This window comes from Phodopus roborovskii, unplaced genomic scaffold, assembly GCF_943737965.1.
Source record: "Phodopus roborovskii unplaced genomic scaffold, PHOROB, whole genome shotgun sequence".
Lineage (NCBI taxonomy): Eukaryota > Metazoa > Chordata > Mammalia > Rodentia > Cricetidae > Phodopus > Phodopus roborovskii.
The window spans coordinates 7,665,908-7,683,791 of record NW_026126578.1 but is presented as its reverse complement, the minus strand read 5'-3'; the positions used below and the strand labels follow the sequence as shown (position 1 = coordinate 7,683,791).

General features: G+C 41.6%; 1 protein-coding gene across 1 annotated transcript in view; it reads right to left on the bottom strand.

Moving 5' to 3' along the window:
- Positions 1-17,884, bottom strand: part of Syn2 (synapsin II) — a 146,155-nt gene that overhangs the window by 42,306 nt on the left and 85,965 nt on the right. Inside the window, exons 2-3 of the mRNA XM_051203816.1 lie at positions 2,153-2,210; positions 942-1,033 (exon numbers count right to left, since the gene is read on the bottom strand). Coding sequence (XP_051059773.1) covers positions 942-1,033; positions 2,153-2,210 — 150 coding nt within the window. The remainder of the gene's footprint in view (positions 1-941; positions 1,034-2,152; positions 2,211-17,884) is intronic.

The window sequence follows — 17,884 nt, the reverse complement described above, 5'->3', positions numbered from 1 at the left end:
CTGGACCTTCTGTCACTACCTACCTATGTATGTATTTCCATGACACATTTGACCCATGGATATAGAAGCCTGTCTATCCTGCTGTAGGACTTACCTAAGCTCATTTCACACCTGAATGGGCAGCTGATTTTCTTACATTATCCTTTATATTCCAAAAAGGGTAAACCCACTTTCCTGTTGCTAGGTCCCAGACATCCCCAGCCTGGCCTTTCCTGTCAACTGCCCCCATATCCTGTTAGAAGCTAGGTTCCTAGGGGTCACGGTCCTGTGACTGAGGTGAGGAAGAGAGTGATATGGGTCCCAGACCACTCCTGGAGCAAGGCTTATTTCTGAAAGCAACATTAAGTTCCTGGGGAGAATGGGAACATTTCTCTCATCTGGAATTCCCACTTCCTCCCTGAAGGAACTGTTTTGCATATATCAACATCCCAAACTTTGAAATCACCACCTAGGTGCCCAGGACACCACCTGGCATGGAAATGCTCAGTACCTGGTCATTTTTTTTTTTTTCATTTACAGCATCTATTCCAATACTAGATTTTCCTGTCAGACACATGAATTGTTGGGAATGAGGAATAAAAAGAGGCTACAGGGTGAGTGTCAAAAAGACATGCATCCAGAACAAGGCTTTGCTGCCAACTCTGAGTGAATCCAAGCAAAGCAGCATAAATAGGGATATCAGATGTTTTAAAAGGCAATGGAACCTGGTTTTCCAGGGGAACTATTTTAGGAAGACAGAAGCACAAACCCATGCTTACTTGAAGGTAGGAAGAAGTCCTAACAGAATCCAGCTATCTCTAAGTGATTCTGTGAAACTTCAGGTTACTTTCTCTATGCTGGAGTAAGATTGTAACACACAGTGGAACTATCTCAAGTTGACTGTGAAACCACCCCCATCAAGTCAGAGGTGACAGCAACCCCAAGAACAGAAAGGCCCTTACCGGACAACCTTTGTGCCATTCCGGAGCACCTGCATATCCACGGCATATGTTCCATCTGCATGGGCCACCAGGTTAAGCTCTGAAAATTCCGCCTGAACAGTAAACAGTATAGCAGCGAGCCTCAGTCCTCCACACAGCAGCCACCACAACGCCAAGCATTTATTTAGTTCCTATGTATTTTCACATCAAATTTCACCCAATACTCTAGGAAACCTTTTGAGCCAGATGGTGGAGATCACTATCCTCATCTACTCAAGGAGAAAACTGCCTGAGTTAGGTGACTTTTCTGGACTTTTCAGGAGATACCCACCACTGTGTCTCCTGACTCCCAGCTCAGCATCCTTTGAGCCTTTCTACAGGGGCAGAATGTAGGACAAGCATCTCCTTTCTCAGTCTCTGCATGAAAGCATGAGGTTCTGGGTTAGGCTACTGGGTTTCCTTCTCCCTGCCCTTGATATAGCCTGTCAAGCTAGGCAGCTAATCTGCTCAGGTTTCCATTTCCTCTGTCTCCAACACAAGGGTAGGTTTGTTTTTGTTTTTAATCAACATCTAACAAGTTGTTTTAAAAAATGGAATATAAACTGGGCATGATGATGTACCCCTTAAATCCTTGCAGTCTGGAGGTGGAGGTAGGCTGACCTCTGTAAGGTCATTTTGCAAAAATCAATCAATCAATCAATCAATCAATCAATCAATCAATGTAGATAGCCAGGAAAGTACCGTAGTGTTCTCTAAATCCTAACATGAATAAGGAATAATTTCTGTTATAACATAGAAAACATATTATTTAAATAGGACATTTCCTCCCCACAAAGGACCTAATTTTCTATTACCACGAAGCAAGAGACAGAGGAAGGTAAAATGAGCAAACAAAACAGCCTTCCAAGTTCCTTATAAGAGGGAATGTTCTTTTCTAGGTGCCCTCTGAAGTACAGCCTCAGGTCAAAGTAGGCAGACAATGAACAGAAGACATGTACCCAACCAGAATTACACTGCCACCGACAGCATGGAGGTGTGGCCACTACCCTACGAAGACACTGCTTTAAGACTTCTCGGTTTGGGGACCCTGCACTGCAGGAGACCGTGGACAACCACCTTGTTTCTGAACTGTTAAGAAAATGACAGGAGATGCAGAGTTGAGAGCCCAGTGAGGACACTGCACTCCACTGGCCAGGACTAGGTTCACTCTGGAATGACAGAGGGCTGATTACCTGTTCCACCTTGATGTCATAATCTCCAAGGACTTTTTTGCCCCGAAAACACTTGGCCCTAGAGAAAGGGAGGAGGGCATACAGATTAGTTTTGTGCAAGTGTTTGAACTCAAACAGGTACTCTCCCCAATAAGAGTTCTATAGCAGAGAGGCTTGGGTTTGGCTCTTCACTTGCTACTGTCTCAAGCAAGTTCTTTCTTTTAGCCTCAATTTACCCGCCTGCAAAATTGCCCACAGTACCCTTTCACTTTCAACCTTTTATGATTTACTCTCCTATAATCACAAACACACACAAACACACACACACGTCTAGAAACAGGAATTCTCTGTGTTGTTCTTGGTAAAGACTAGGTCAATCTTACACACTGCTGAGGTCTCCTTATCTTCTTTCTAACCTGTGTTTTACTCCATGTATAATTATCATCCACTTGTACACTTTTAGGATTTAAAGAAATTGCTATTGGACTGAGTTACATTTGGTTGAGTTGTTGGCCGAAGAGGTTCCCATGAAGAACCCCAAACAACCCAGACTGATGCTAGGACAGAGAACTGTTTCATGCAAACTGATGGGGGAGGGGGGGAAGGGGGAATTGCAAAGGACAACATTCACACATCTCATTAAGTATGGAGCTGGTGCCTCCATGGAGCCTTTACCCCTCTGTTCTAGTCTCTGGCGTAGGAAGGTACTCTGCAGGCCACTGAAAGAGAAACATGGACACCAACCCAACCACAAAACCTTCAACCTACTGGCTGCCCTATCTGCAAAATAGGCTGAGGAAATGGTGGTACAGCGATGTCTGAGTTAACCTGGGGCTCAATCCACAAGAGGGAGTCCATCCCTGACACTGCCTGAATGGCCAGGAACTGGAGACTGGATAGCCAAGAGACCAAACATGATAGGTCTAAGGTAAAAAAAATCAATGAAATGATTCCCCATAGTATCCTGTTATATTCAAAGATCAGTGCCCTGTCTAGTTGTCATCAAAAAGGCTTCCTCCAACAGTAGATGGGAGCTGATGCTGAGACCCACATCCAGACTTGTGGAAAGAAAGTCTAAATCGGAGGTCTTCATTGCTTCCCTCCCCTCATAGCTCAGGAAATCCCTGTGAAGAGGTGGCAGAAAGATTGTACCAGTCAACTGGGGGGGGGGGAGGGGAGAACATAGCCCACTGAACCAAGAAAGCATATGGGCGCATATGGGCGCATAGGTGCACAGAGACTGCAGTGGCAAGCATGGGTCTTCATCAGGTCCTCTGCATGTATGTTGTGATTGTTAGCTTGGTGTTTTTGTGAAACAGCTAACTGTGGGAGTGGGTGTATCTGATAACTGCTCTTGGGACTCTTCCTCCTAGTGGGTTGCCTTGTCCAGCTTCACTATGAAGGCCTTTGCCTTGTCTTATTGTGTCTTGTTTTGTCATATTTGGCTGTTGTCTCTATGAGGCCTGCTCTTTTCTGATGGGAGATGGGAGGGGCACTGGGGGACAGGGGGAAGGGGAGGGAGCTGGAAAGGGGAGGGAGGGGAAATGTGGTCAGGATGAATTGTATGAGAGAAAAACTTTTCAATGACAACAATAAAAGCTGGCATCGCTATCAGAACTGCTTTCTTGATGCTGCTTTCTGCCTTCGTGTCTCAAACTAAAAGGAAATCCCTCTTGATTTCTTCATATACACACCAGGATAGCCAACAACCAAGGCAAGCAACTGCAACTGAGCATAATACTTATCTTGTATCACAGACACTCAAGAAAATGAGTTAAGCTGAGTCATGCAGCTCAGTATCTTCCCAACCTACCAGGGTTGAGAGGAACTTCACCTTGATGCATGAAGGTATCAGGCCTATGTGAGGAGACCACATTCTTGCACAAGTTTACATTTCTTTTTTCCTGGCTTCTAATTTTTCTTCCATCTGTAGGGTTTTTCCTTCTTTGCCCATTTAGGCTTGTAAAACAAAGGGGGGGGGCTGATTACCTGTGCCTACTAGGCTAAATCATGACTGCTTATCTCAGTGTTCTCCATTTCCAACTGGCTGTTTTCATTGGAGGTTTTCTAAATCTCTCTCCAAATAAAGGAATACACTGGTATTTCATTTGCCATTGTGGTCTAGGAGCTGTATGCTAGTTGCTTCTAAGAATATTATGTTTAATTCTCATAATGACTGACCAGACAGGGAGAAATTTCTTTGAAACAAAGGAATTCAGAATTCACAGGAATAAAATGACATTTCCAAGGTCATTGGCAAGTTTGATGCAGCCACAAAGGACAGTGAGTGCAGTGCCCCCATGCCACACAGCATCATCTCCCTCTGCTGACCTGTTCTTCCCACTTTCCCACACTATGGTAACTGACTTACCACATGTGGTACACTGATTTCTTTTTTCCAGTTTTCTTCTTCTACTCAAAAGAGACTTAATGATGCTATGAGTACTTGTCCCACTACAAATACTTCCTATCCTGGTTCCTGTCAACTTACTCAGGATGAGGCCAGGCTATTTCCTTTTGCTCTATGGATTCTGGAACAGCCCGTTCTAGGAAGTTGTCATTTGTACTACCCAAGTCCCTGGCCACCCTGAAATTGCTCCTCTGAGGCACTGGGCCATCCTGGAGCTAGATCACTGAAGTCCAGCCCCCCACCTCTGCCCTAATTTCTTCCTAAGTTTCACATCAGCTTACTCCCAGGACCCTGATCAACATTCACAGCCCAGCAAGCCCCTCAGTCAGGGGCTCTGTAGCACATGCGTCTCTCTTAGCATTTGTGTCTATACATGGCACTGTCACTGCTCTGCAGATACTGGACTTTCAGTCTTTTGCTCATGATTATAACCAGACAGAACTAGAGTAAATGACCTACACGGTAGCGTTTCTCTGGTTGTATGCCTACATTGTTATCAGAACTGCTTTCTTGATGCTGCTTCCTTCCTTTGTGTCTCAAGTAATTTTTCTGCAAGATTAGCCTCAGAAGCCTCAATCGTAGCCTTTCATTCTGTAGGAAGATCATCATTTTCAAAGTACATTCTTTGACACATTAGTTTCTCACAACTCTGTGAAGGAGCCGAGAGAGAGAATGTTTGCTATCCATCGGACTGCTGGGAAAACTGAAACTCCAAACAGGTCAACAGCATGCCGTCTCACAGAAAACATCATGAGTTAAGCTGAGAACTGGAAGTTTGCATCTAGATATTCACACATTGCCAAGTTTTCTAACTTGCCCATTTATTTTGTGGGTACATTTATAGATCTTGGCTCGGTTTATCTGTCACTTCCTGCACCTGCCCATTGACCAAATTGGCTAATGAAACTGTTTTCATGCCTTTCCTCTACCCCAATGCTGCAAGTTATCCTAATGCCTTTTCCTTAAGGTAATTTGACCTGTTGGAAATCACAGTTTGTGTTTCCTGGCCCAGGGTCGCTCACTTTTCTTGGCTAAGACACAGTATTATCATCATAAAAGAGCCAAGATGGCAGCAGATGAGGCACAGAGCCCTCTTCTAGAGGAGAAACACGTTTATGAAGCATCTGGCCCTTGGATATTCTGATTCATTTTCTAGAAGAAAAAAAACATGGAATAAGTTCCATAATTTGCTAGTAAATGAAAGACACTCCCTGAGCTTAAGAGGGCACTAGCAAGAAGCAGTGTGCTGGGATCCTGAGGACAGGCTCCACAGCCTCAGTCTGGGGTGTGGGTGCTGGTTGTAGCCTTCCCAGGCTGTGTGACCTTTAGGAAGGATCCTACATTTAAACGAATAATAACAAAGTTGTTTATGGCTAAACCATTTGACCAGTCTGTACACAAAAATACATAAAAGGATAAAAATGCAAATGTTCCATTTTCCCATTCATCTCTTACCAGGTAAAATTCCATTATCATTCCCGGCATGCCCTTTCAGTTGGGTGTGTGTGTGGGGGGGGGGAGGTGAGACATGACTGTATGTTCTAAACGTACATACACAGCATCTTGCTACAAAAAATTTTTGAGCTTTAATTTTCTCTCACTCAAGAGTGTGTCCCAGTGATAGTCTTTTTAGTACATGGCAGGGTGTTTGTCTTTGCTTCCCTGGTGCTACACGGTTTACATTTTAATATACAGCCATGGAACAAATGCTTTTTGAAGAATCCCTGATGCAAGAAACAGACAGAACTACAGTTCTTACAGAATTATCAAACTGCTTCCCACCCAAGAAGAGATTGTATCACACATGTTCCTGTTTTAAAGTTTGCGAAATCTACTTCACCTGCCTTGGTTTTCCCATACTGTCCCTTGCATAAGTTGGCAACAGAGTAGGTACTTAGCATTGACTTTCTGATTGGAAATCTTATAAAATAATCCAGATTTATCCCCTTGTGCTCAATCCTAAACAGAACCCAAGATGTACATCCTTGCAGCATGGTCTAAAAATATCTGTGGTGCCTGCATTGTCAATTTCCCCCTATTGTAACATTTTCTTAATATGCCTAGCAGCTGAGGATCCATGTGAGTCTAATGCCTTGCAGTTTCCTTAACGGACCAGGTAATAAACCATCTCCCCTCATTGCTAAAATGAGCAGAGGAATCTAGATATAACTCTTGTTATTCAAGGAAAAGAATATCTTTAGTGGTGCATGATGGGTGGGAAGATGGCTTGAGCCCAGAAGTCTGAGACCAACCTGGGCAACATATTAAGACTTTATCTCAAAACAAAAGAAAACAAAACAAATGTGGGTGGAGGAGCTAATGACACATTTAACAACTAGCAGTGAAAACTTGCTGAGAACCAAACACTGAATGTTTTATGTATTTTATCATATTTAATAATATCTGACCTCCAGATGCTATGAAGGGAATTGCAGTTATGGAAATGAAATAAGAGAAGGTAATGGAGGTGTGTGAATATGGTCAGAACACATATACATGTGTGAAAGTTTCATGACAAAACCAATTATTAATATAATTAATATATACTCATTAAAATAGAATTTTAAAAGGGAATGAAATCAGATGGAAGTGTTTAGAAGCTCCAAAATACTATGGAAATGTGAAATACTGTTAGAAAAGATAGCAAATATTGTTTTGTATTAATATAGCCAATGTGATTTCCTCATCTTACAGATTTTTGCCATATGTATTGTCTGACACTTGGTTCATAGCAGCAGCATCTAGTATCACCTTTCAAAGTCACTTGTCTAATAATTGGATGCCCCCCACCACTTAAGACCATCCCTGTGTAAATCCTGGATTCTCCAGAATCTTTTGGATTTAAAATATTTACTATGTTCTGTTGTGTGAGTGCATGTTCTGAACTTAGGCCTGTATAATTAAAATCACCATGTCTTAAATGGCCAAATCCTTCATCCACCTTTGTACTTAGCAGGCTTACAATTAGGAATTGCTTACTGTCAGATGTTAGGAGTGATTGTTTGTGGAGGTCAAGAGAGAAAACCAGAAGCCATCCTCAGGGCTAAGAGGATCCTGTCTAACTCTGCAGGCCTACATATCTCTTCTCACATGTGCCAGTTCCAGACTGTCACGTTTTTGTCCCTACCCTTCCACACAAGAAAACATGCCTTCAAACTCTACCTACAGTGACAGACAGAGGCCAAGGAGCAGCCTAATGTAAAACCTCCCCAGATGACTGAAATTTTCACACAGACCAAACTTCAATCTGAGAATAACTGCTAATTCTGTATTTGTAGGCTCCAGAGGGCACATAGAAGACTTTCCTAGAGCTTTGAAATGGCCAAGGACCTAGTTGATGCCTAGCCCTGGTCTAGAAATTTATCTGTATCAAAGTGATTGGTTCTGCTCTCAGTGACTCTAACCCATGCCTTGTCCTTTTGAACAAGCAACTCAAGCCCTGAAAGAGTTTGAAAAACTGGAAATATAGGATTCCTACACACACACACACACACACACACACACACACACACACACACACACACGGGGGGGGGGGGGGGGGTAAAGGTAAAACTGCCTGTGGTGCTGAGTTTGTGAGCTCCATCTGCCACCTACTGGACAGAAGTGTCTTGCAACTTTAGCTATGGCTTGCTGAACACTATGACTATCCCCCCCATCCCCCCATCCCCCCAGTTTGGGGAGGAGGGTGAACCATGAGAGCTCCAGGGGTGGAGCACTTGTCTGGCATGGCCAAGGCCCTGGGTTCTATCCCCAGAACGAACAATAGCATTGGGATTTTGTTGTTTTAAATATTTCTTTCTTTCTTTCTTTCTTTCTTTTTTTTTTTTTTTAATTTTATTTATTGTGAGGTTGGGGTTGTCTACAGCCTGCATGAGTATGTCAGAAATGAACTTGTGGAGTCAGTTCTGTCCTTCCACCTTGTGGGTTCTGGGGAGCCAATCTTTGTCATCAAGTTTGATAACATGCACCTTTTCCCACCAAGTCATCTCAAAGTTTGTTTCTTCTAAAACATATACATCTGCAGAGATACCACACCATGTAACACACACACACACACAGAGAGAGAGAGAGAGAGAGAGAGAGAGAGAGAGAGAGAGAGAGAGAGAGAGACGGTAGTATGTCAGTAAATTCAGTAAGAATTTTCTGAATAGCTAGTGGTAAGTGAGGGAGGGAGTGGTGGGATATTAGCCGTTGCCAGGCAGATAAAAACATCTACGGAAGACCAATACCCATGAGTGGTTGCTAAAGTTCCTTACAGATCTTAAGATTTATGACTAACAATCACATCCCTACTTTCAATCTTCTCTTTACAAGTATTTAACATCTAAAATGACAACTGCATAAAAACATAGCTCAGAAAGTTTCCTCAACCTCTAAGGTAGGTAAATATATTTCCTCTCACAGGTCAGTGAGAAGACAAACAATTATACAAAACGGTGGTACAGGAAGTTAGCCACAGAATCACAAACAGACACCATGGGAACTCAAAAGAAAGGGCAATTCCAGTTCCTTCATTAGGGAAGTAGGGAAAGGCTCCCCAGAGACTGAATGGTAAACAGCAGGAACTTACCATGTAAGGAAGTCACAAATTGAAAGGCAAAGGCAAAGGCCTGGAGGCTTGAGGAAGTAAAGGAGTACAGCTCTCTTTGGCTTAGCAGAAAAATGGGCCCTCATATGTTGAGTATGTGAGACTTAAGAGCTAGCCAAGACTCGTGTGTGTGTGTGTGTGTGTGTGTGTGTGTGTGTGTGTGTGTGTGTTGTGCACACGGCATTGAAAGCCTGGAGTTGGAGCTACAGATAGTTGTGAACAGCCTGATGTGGGTGCTGGGAACCAAAGTTGCACCTTATGCAAGAGCAGCAACTGCTCTTAACCCCTGAGCCATCTCTCCAACCCCAAATAAAGTATTAATTTTTTTTTTTTTTTTTGCTGTGGAAAATTTTAGGCTCAGAACTCAACATTATTTGCCAGACCTTCACAGTTTTGTTGCTAAGACCGTGACTTAACACTTGCTTGTTTGTAGACAGTGTCTTAGATAGCTCAGGCTGGTCTTGAACTCTTGATCCTCTTGCCTGCCTACTGGGTACTGGGATTAACAGTGTGCACCACCACACCTGGCTTTGGTTGATTATTTCAAAGGAAGTCTAAGAACTCATTTCTCTTGCCAATTTTTCAGTATTTCCTTTAACTGGTAAATGATTTAATTTTATTATAAAATAATATTCATGAACTTGCCATGTTAACCATACAACTTAATAACATTACTTACACTCATTGTGCTGTATAAATGCCCCACTATCTATTTTCACAACTTTTCATCATCCCAATCAGAAACCATCCCTCTGTCCTGGGAACCTCAAATCTATTCTTTGTTTTCATGGATTTGCTAGTCTAGGATAATGGCAATGATTTTTTAGGTATAAGACCATGTCATCTCATGAACAAAATGAATAATTTTATTAACATCTTTACTGGATCTACATTCATGTTTTCCCAACTACTTCTAAAAAAAACTCTCAAAGACTTTAAGCAGTGAGGGGAAACATGGGGTGAGTCCAAGATCTGAGAAACCAGTTAAGACTGAAGGGACTGAACCAGGGCTCAAGGGCATCTGAGAGCTTTGCTATCCCAGACCGCAGAATGTGCTGTTCTATCAACACTTGACAAACCCACAGCTACTGCACAGCACTCGCCTCACAACTTAGTCACTTGTTTGAGGCCTAGGAACTTAAGAGACTACCTGGGTATGACATTGGCCCTGAAATGCAGCATGAAAGAAACGGACACAGAACTCCACTGTAGATGTCCTGGAACAGAGACCAAATGTGTCTAAATGTAGTCAGGCAGGACCTTATGTCAGTGAAGAGATTATTAACTCAAATGTGGATTGGAATCTAATAAATTTCTTTCAGTACATGGGGAAATTCCTTTTGTGGCCGTTTGATTTGGGAATAAGAAATTAAGAACAAGAAGACACTGGCACAGACCTAAGCAAATGCAATGTTCAGGGGTTAGTTTTGTATCATTAATTCTGTGATTGAGTCATTGTATCAAACACCCTTCAAGGAAGGAGATGTTTAGATAGAGCAAGTGGCATGACAGCTTAGTCAACATTCCTATAAATGATTTGGAAGAGAGTACACGGGGAAACTGCCAAGTTTGCAGATGGCACTCAGCATTTCCAGGGATTAAAATGCCAAGCTGATTAGGGGTAAACTGAACGAAGATGTGCACGTGGGCAGAAAAGCGGCAGAGGAGTTTTAATGTGACTAAGTGTAAGAAAACACATTTGGGGGAAATAACTCAGAATATTATTAACCATTGTTCAACCACAACGTGGTAAAGAAGCTCACATGGCAGAAAACCATTCCTTCAGGGTACGCCTGAGAGGTATTACCACAACAAAAAGACTGAGGGAGAAGTGAGAAGAAAAATGTCACCACCAGCAGGATATTGGAAAGTACACATGGAGGGCTTCTCTCTGTCCCAATCCATCTTACACAAGCTGCAGCAGTTAGTGATACAGTGTGTTGTGTCATGTATTCTACAACAACAACACTATGACGATGGAAATGGTAAAAGAAAAGAAGAGCCTAGTGCAATAGCTCTGGTTTTAGGAAATTACAGTAATAATCTTTCCTCAAACTGAAGGTATGAGTGTGAAGGAGGGAGAAAGAATGATGGATGGCTAGATGTCATTCACTTCAGTCAAAATTCATCCTCATGGTAGTCAGTGCTTCCTATGGCAAAGCCACCCCAATGTTACTGATTTTATGGGGAAATGAGTCTCCAATGGATTCACTGACTTGCTTAAAATTAGAAGTTAGTGGGTGTCACAAGCTATCAAAATCAAGTGCTTTTTTGATGGTCATTTTAGAGGTTGGACATCTCTGTGCAACAGGCTGTGCAATACTCAGTTTTGTAGCCCAATGCCCGTTCTACTGCTTGGCATAAAGCAGACACTCAGGAAATGCCTACATGGCTATTGAATTGGCTGTAGCTCCACATCTGGATATTAATACCAGAGAGGGCAACCAGGCTCAACCTGACAGAGTTCTGAGCTTAAAGATCACTGAGCGCACACACTTAGTCCTTCTTTGTGAGTCTATTAAATTCTTTCAAGTGCTCTTTAGGAGGGCTTCAAGCAGATGAGACCCCTTTAGAAAAACAGCAACCCAAAAGCTCTGAAAATAATGAATTTCCAAGTAAGCACCCAGTTGTGACTTCATCTGGGAACAAATCAGTTTTCCTGAGCAGATTTTCTGAAGGCATCTATTTTGGGGAATAATTAAATGATGCAGTATTACAAGATAACAAGTTTATCAAAAAATTAGGGGAAAAATTCTATAACTCAGGAGAACACATGATGGGAAGATTGGACACATTTGTTTGTAATTATAGTGGAGCTACAGAACAGAATGCTTTGGAGTCATGGGACACATTCTCTTTCCATGACTGGCTTATATAATTAAATCAGGCTGCTTTGATATTGAAGTAAAGTAGGCCTGTTATCAAGTTTGCTTTGGGAAAAGATCAGGCAAATATAATTTTCAAAAGATAGGGAATGTATTTCATGTAAGATAAGCAGGGCTGTTGGCACTGAGAAAGCTCCAGGTTTACCTTCTATGGAGGGTTACAAATCATACCAACTGTCATTGCCATTGTCAGCCACATTTATACCCTTCAACAGCAAATGTTCTAGACACAAATGCCACTCCACAATGACATACAGCCACTCCATTTTCAAACCTGGGCCTGGCTAGGTGAATTAAACAAAAGCCCCTTTTCTTTGGGTGTTTGTACACATTCTAGGGACACTTGGCTGGGAAAGTAGAGTGGGAAGCTATATTCCAGCCACCACTACAGTGAAAAGCCCACATAAGCATGCATAACAGCCTCTGCTTACCACATAGTTACTCGCCTATCACTTCCCAGTTACCACTACGATGCCCCATCCACAGCAAATACTACAGTCATTTCTTTTTTCTTTGCAAGCCTAATATGAGAAGCTTCAGAGATGGCCTTGTGGCTGAGAACAAGCTGATTTTACAGAAAACCCATGTTCAGTTCCCAACATCCACATGGTAGCTCACAACTGTCTGTAGTTCCAGTTCAAGGTGATCCAACACTTTCTTTTGACCTCTTCTGGTACTTATGCACACGGTACACAGACATACATTCAGGCCAAAGATCTATACACATCAAATAAAAATAAATCATTTTATTTAAAGAAAGCCTAATATGAAACCCATCAACTTGTCATTTTAAGTAGACACAGACTAGTGTTACTAGCGAAATTTCCTCCTTCCCACTATATCATAGAACTCACAAGGGTATGAGCTCCTTGAAGATCTTACACTTCCTATCATTCAACAACTCACCCTCACTCACTTCTACTTTACTTGAAGTACACCTATGACAGATAATTTCACGTGTCAACTTGAGTAGGGCACTAGGTGCTCAGCCATTTATTTAAACAATATTCCTTAGCATGTGACAGTGGGCTTGAATCAGATTAACATTTGAATCAGTAGACTAAGTAAAGCACATTGCCTTCCCCAATATGGCTGATTCGTTTTAAAACGACTCTTTGCTAAACCGTTACCAAACTGCTTCTAAGCTCAGGCTGAAACTTCTACTATTGTCTCATCTGGGTCTCTAGTTCACTAACTGAAAATCTGAGAACTTCTTAGTCTTCATACCCATGTAAGCCAATTCTATTTCCCACCCTGAGAGAGAGAGAGAGAGGGAGAGAGAGAGAGAGAGGCAGACAGACAGACAGACAGACACACACACACACACACACACACACACACACATGCCAAGAGGGTAGAGACAGGGATAAACATTATAGCAAGGACCTTGCTGTTATGGGAACTGATGTATGTATCTCATGCCCAGCTTAACCATATACAAAATATAAACATTTACAAAGAACATTTACTTCAACAAATGGCATGGCTACACTCTATCTTAATTGTTGTTTTGCTTTGTTTTGTTTTGTTTTGTTTGTTTTGGTGGGGAGGGGGTTGGCTCTTTGGGACAAACCCAGGGCCTGTGTATGTGAAGTTAGCACTCCACCCTGAGGTACAGCCCCAAACCTCAATGTGCTATTTCCTGTACAAATCAACATGACAGTTATTGAAGGACTTGCATCTTTATTCTCATTATAAAACAAGAACACAATCTCCTCTCATCTTTTTAAGAAAAAATCTGCTTAGGGGCTTTTAACTTATTATTTGTGAGGAACAGACCCACAGAAAGGGAATATTTGACTAGTTCAAGATCTAACAATAGATCTAAATCTAATAGCACGCACCTGTTATCCCAGCACTAGGCAGCAGAGGCCAGAAGATCACAAAACAAAACAAAAGCCACCACCAAAAGGGCAGGATGTTGTTCATCTTGCCCTGAGTTAGATTCCTACCTTAGTGGGTAAAAAAATCTAACAGCGGCTGACCATATTCCCCTTCCACCCCTAAATGCTACCTCTTTACAGTAAGAATGGTAATTCTCCCCCAAACCATCCACCAAAGTTGACAAGAGATCCTAAATGAAATATTAGGATGGGTAAACTGCCCCTGACTCCTGTTTCCAGTGCCTATGAGACAAGGACCAGAAAAGATTGAGCACTGCAGCACTGTAAAGCTGGCTCTTGGACTGCTGAATCACCAGAGCATGATTCACAGAGCAAACTGCAAGAATCGGGCACTCTCCCCATGCTCTGCTCTCATTAGCAGAGGAGGCTCGAGCCTCCTTTCTCAGTCCAAGTGTAAGCTGCAGTAGCTGGCATTGTCAGCCCACTCACTAGTGTAGCTCAGCAGAAACATCTCCATATCTCAAGGCAAAAAAGTTTTGAATTTCCAAATCCCAGCGCAGGTGGCACAATCCAGTCCACAATTTTCCAGCTGGCACCACTTCAGGGGGAAATGCTGTTCACCAGAATAGGTCCTCACAACTGATTCTGGCACTCTGGAATGAGACCTGGCGCTGTCCTAGAAGACACATGCCACAGTACCCCAGATGCACCTGACTGTAACAACAGGAAAAGGAGAACATGCATTAGGTACCCTTTTCTTGTTTTCATGGGCGGAGAAACTGAAGCTTAGAGGGGGGGAAAGTGGCCAAGATCACACCATGTGAATCCTGTGGGAATGCCGGTGTGATGGGAAACTCATGCCAGCTATTGTCCTGGCTCTCCTCTTTGTCCGTGTGTCCCTACTTCTAACCACTACTAATGAACTGAAATAATCCTCACACTTGACAAGCCCTGAAGACTAGTTTTAAAAATCAACCCAATCCTGAAAACATTGTCCCTTGATTATTCAGTACTGTTATAATGAAATATATCCTATAAATCCTTTAAATATAATTCTCATTCCTTTACTCATTCAACAAAAATCTATTAGATTAGGCATCTAATTATTGGCTCAACTGTATGCCAAGCACTGGGTAAGGGAAAGGTCTCACCTAGCTCTAGCATAAAGAATAAAAATGAACTGATATTAAAAGAAGCACAGTAGATTACCTATCCTGAACACATGCACTAGAGTATATTAAGCACAATAAAATTAATAATGGATAGCATTCATTATGCAGCTAGTGCCGGTTTCAATGTTAAGTGCTTTGTTCACCTTACTCAATTTTCCTGTGAGAACTGATGAGGAAAGAGCACCACCTCCCAATACAGCTTCACAAGTCTTCTGATATATACCATTACTTAAAAAGAAGAGCTTTTAGCCAAGTGTAGTGCAAGACTAGCCTGGCCTATGTAGTGAGACTGTCAAAAAATAAATAAATAAATTAAACCAACAATAATATTAACAAATAGAGCCTTTAAAGGGTATCCATTAAGAAGTAACAACTTACTAGTAATTTCTAAAAATTTATGTTTATGCATGTTTCCATTTATTTAATATTTTAAACAATTGAGCATAAGGACTCCCATTAATATTTGAACACATATTTCCAAGGAAACATGACAAAGAGTTACTTAGGCATGCTAGTAGAGGTAGTCAAAACTTTTAGGTATGATCTGATGCCTTTCTGACTAACTGGCAACTTTTAAAACCATTAATCTTTTTCTCTTATAGTGTCTTTCAATAGAAAACAAAATATTCCAAACTTTAAATTTTCATTAGTGTATATTGATTGAACAAAGCAATGGATTTATTATGGCATTTTCATACTTGTATATATCACTATGTATATACATGACATTTTCTTTTATCTATTGGCGGGCATCTTAGGCTGATCTGATTATTGTGACTAGTACTGGCATTGTGGTGTTTTGAATGAAAACGGCCCCTATTGGCTCACAGGAGGTATGGCATGGTTGGTGTAGTTGTAGCCTTGTTGGAGGAAGTATGTCACTGGGGATGGGCTTTGAGGTTTCAAGTGCTCAGGTCAGGTCTATTGTCTCTCTTCCTACTGCCTGCTGAACTGAACATAGAACCCTCAGTTACTTCTCCAGCACCCTATCTGCCTGTGTATCCCCACGATCCCACCATGGTGAAAATGAGCTAAATCTCTGAACCTGTAAGCCATCCCCAGTTAAATGTTTTCCTTTATAAGAGTTGCCATAGTCATGGTGTCTCTTCACAGCAATGGAAACCCTAACTACAACAGCCATCAACCTGGATATAGAGATATCTCTATTTTATGACTTAGTTTGCTTCCAGCATACTCAGGAGTGATATAGCTGGATCATACAGTAGTCCTATTTTCAATTGTTCTGAAGAACCTACCTATTGACTTTCACAGTGGCTGACTACTTCACATTACCACCAAGAGTGTACAGCGAGATCCTCCCTCTCTTTCCTTAACCCTCACCACATCCTCCCCAGCATTTGTTGTTGTTTAAAACTTTTTCTCTTTTTCCTTTATTTTTAAGGCAGAGTATCTCACTTTATATCCCAGGCTAGTCTCAAGCCTTTAATACTCCCATCCTGACAATCAGAGATCTGAGATTATAGGTGTGTGTCACTACACCTGGCTTTAAGATCTTTCCTCTAGCAGGCTCATAAACAACTCTCAAACTCTTGGAACTAAACTTTTTCATTTCCTTATAGCACAGGCATATATGCACATGCATGTATTTTGTAAATGAAAGAGTCTCACTAACAGCTCTGGATGGACTGATGCTTACTACATATACTAGGCTAGCCTAGAGCTTGTGATCCTTCTTCTCTGCCTTGAGTAGTACTCAAGCTGTATAAGTACTTTAAATTTTTCTTTATTTTATCAATCTTATTAGGCAAATATCTCAAACTCCTTATGTTCATTGGGGAGCTGTTGCTTAATAGATAAATAGATTCAGTTTTCCAAGGTGAAAATAGTTCAACATGTGATACGGAAAAGGCATCTTAGTGGTACTAGGTGCTACAATCTGGAAATGTCATTCTCAAAGCCAGGACAAACACACGTGGTTATGGTGTCATGCAGGGCACGCATGTGAAAAGCAGCAGGGCAGCAAAACACGATGGAGTGGCAGGGTGGAGCCAGTTCTTGACTTGTTGGTTTGCCAATGACCAAGGGATGTATTTCTGCAGACTAGACCTGTGAAGTGAATTAGTTGGGATTTGGGTGACAGTGAAGTAGAAATCTTGACAGTACTCTCATGAAGGGAGTTATCTTCTAAAATATTATTTATTCTCTAGGTTCCACATTCTGTTCTTTGAAAGTTTTCCTAAAACATACATGAGGTCAAAAGTAGGTTTGTTCTTTATAACATCAATCCTTGTATGTGTCCAACTTCACTTGACAGCCTTAAGAACTCAATGAATTATCTCTAACATTCCTCTGTAGGAAAGGTAAAACCAGGTCATCAAATCTACAGTATAACAGTCATAAGAAATGGCCATCAACAAGAGTTATGGGACTGGGGGTTGTTTTCTGTTTCATTTTCAGACTGGGCTAAAATTTCCCATCATGAAATTTGCTATTTGGTTCTGGACTTATCTACATAAGACTAGTCTACTTTTTTCTTATCCACACCCACCATTTTGGAACAGCAAACAGGCCCCTTTGAGACTTCATGTCTTTAGGCTATATACTCTTGTTCTCTCAAACACTCCTCATATGGTAAGATTCTTCAGGCTGAGCCTGAAGTCTTCTCTTCAGAAGTTCCCAGAACATAATCAGAATTTAATGAAACTCTCCTGGACGGTCAGGACAGACCTGAATAGGACAGAAATTATTAGAAGCTGGATAAACCTGAGTTCATATTCACTGTAGCTTCCTCTGGGCAAATTATCACTTAAGGAAATATGGCCTTGGAGAAATGCAAGTCTGTTTATTTCTTTGAAGTTCTGAATTGTAACCAGACCCAGCAGAAACTTTTTAA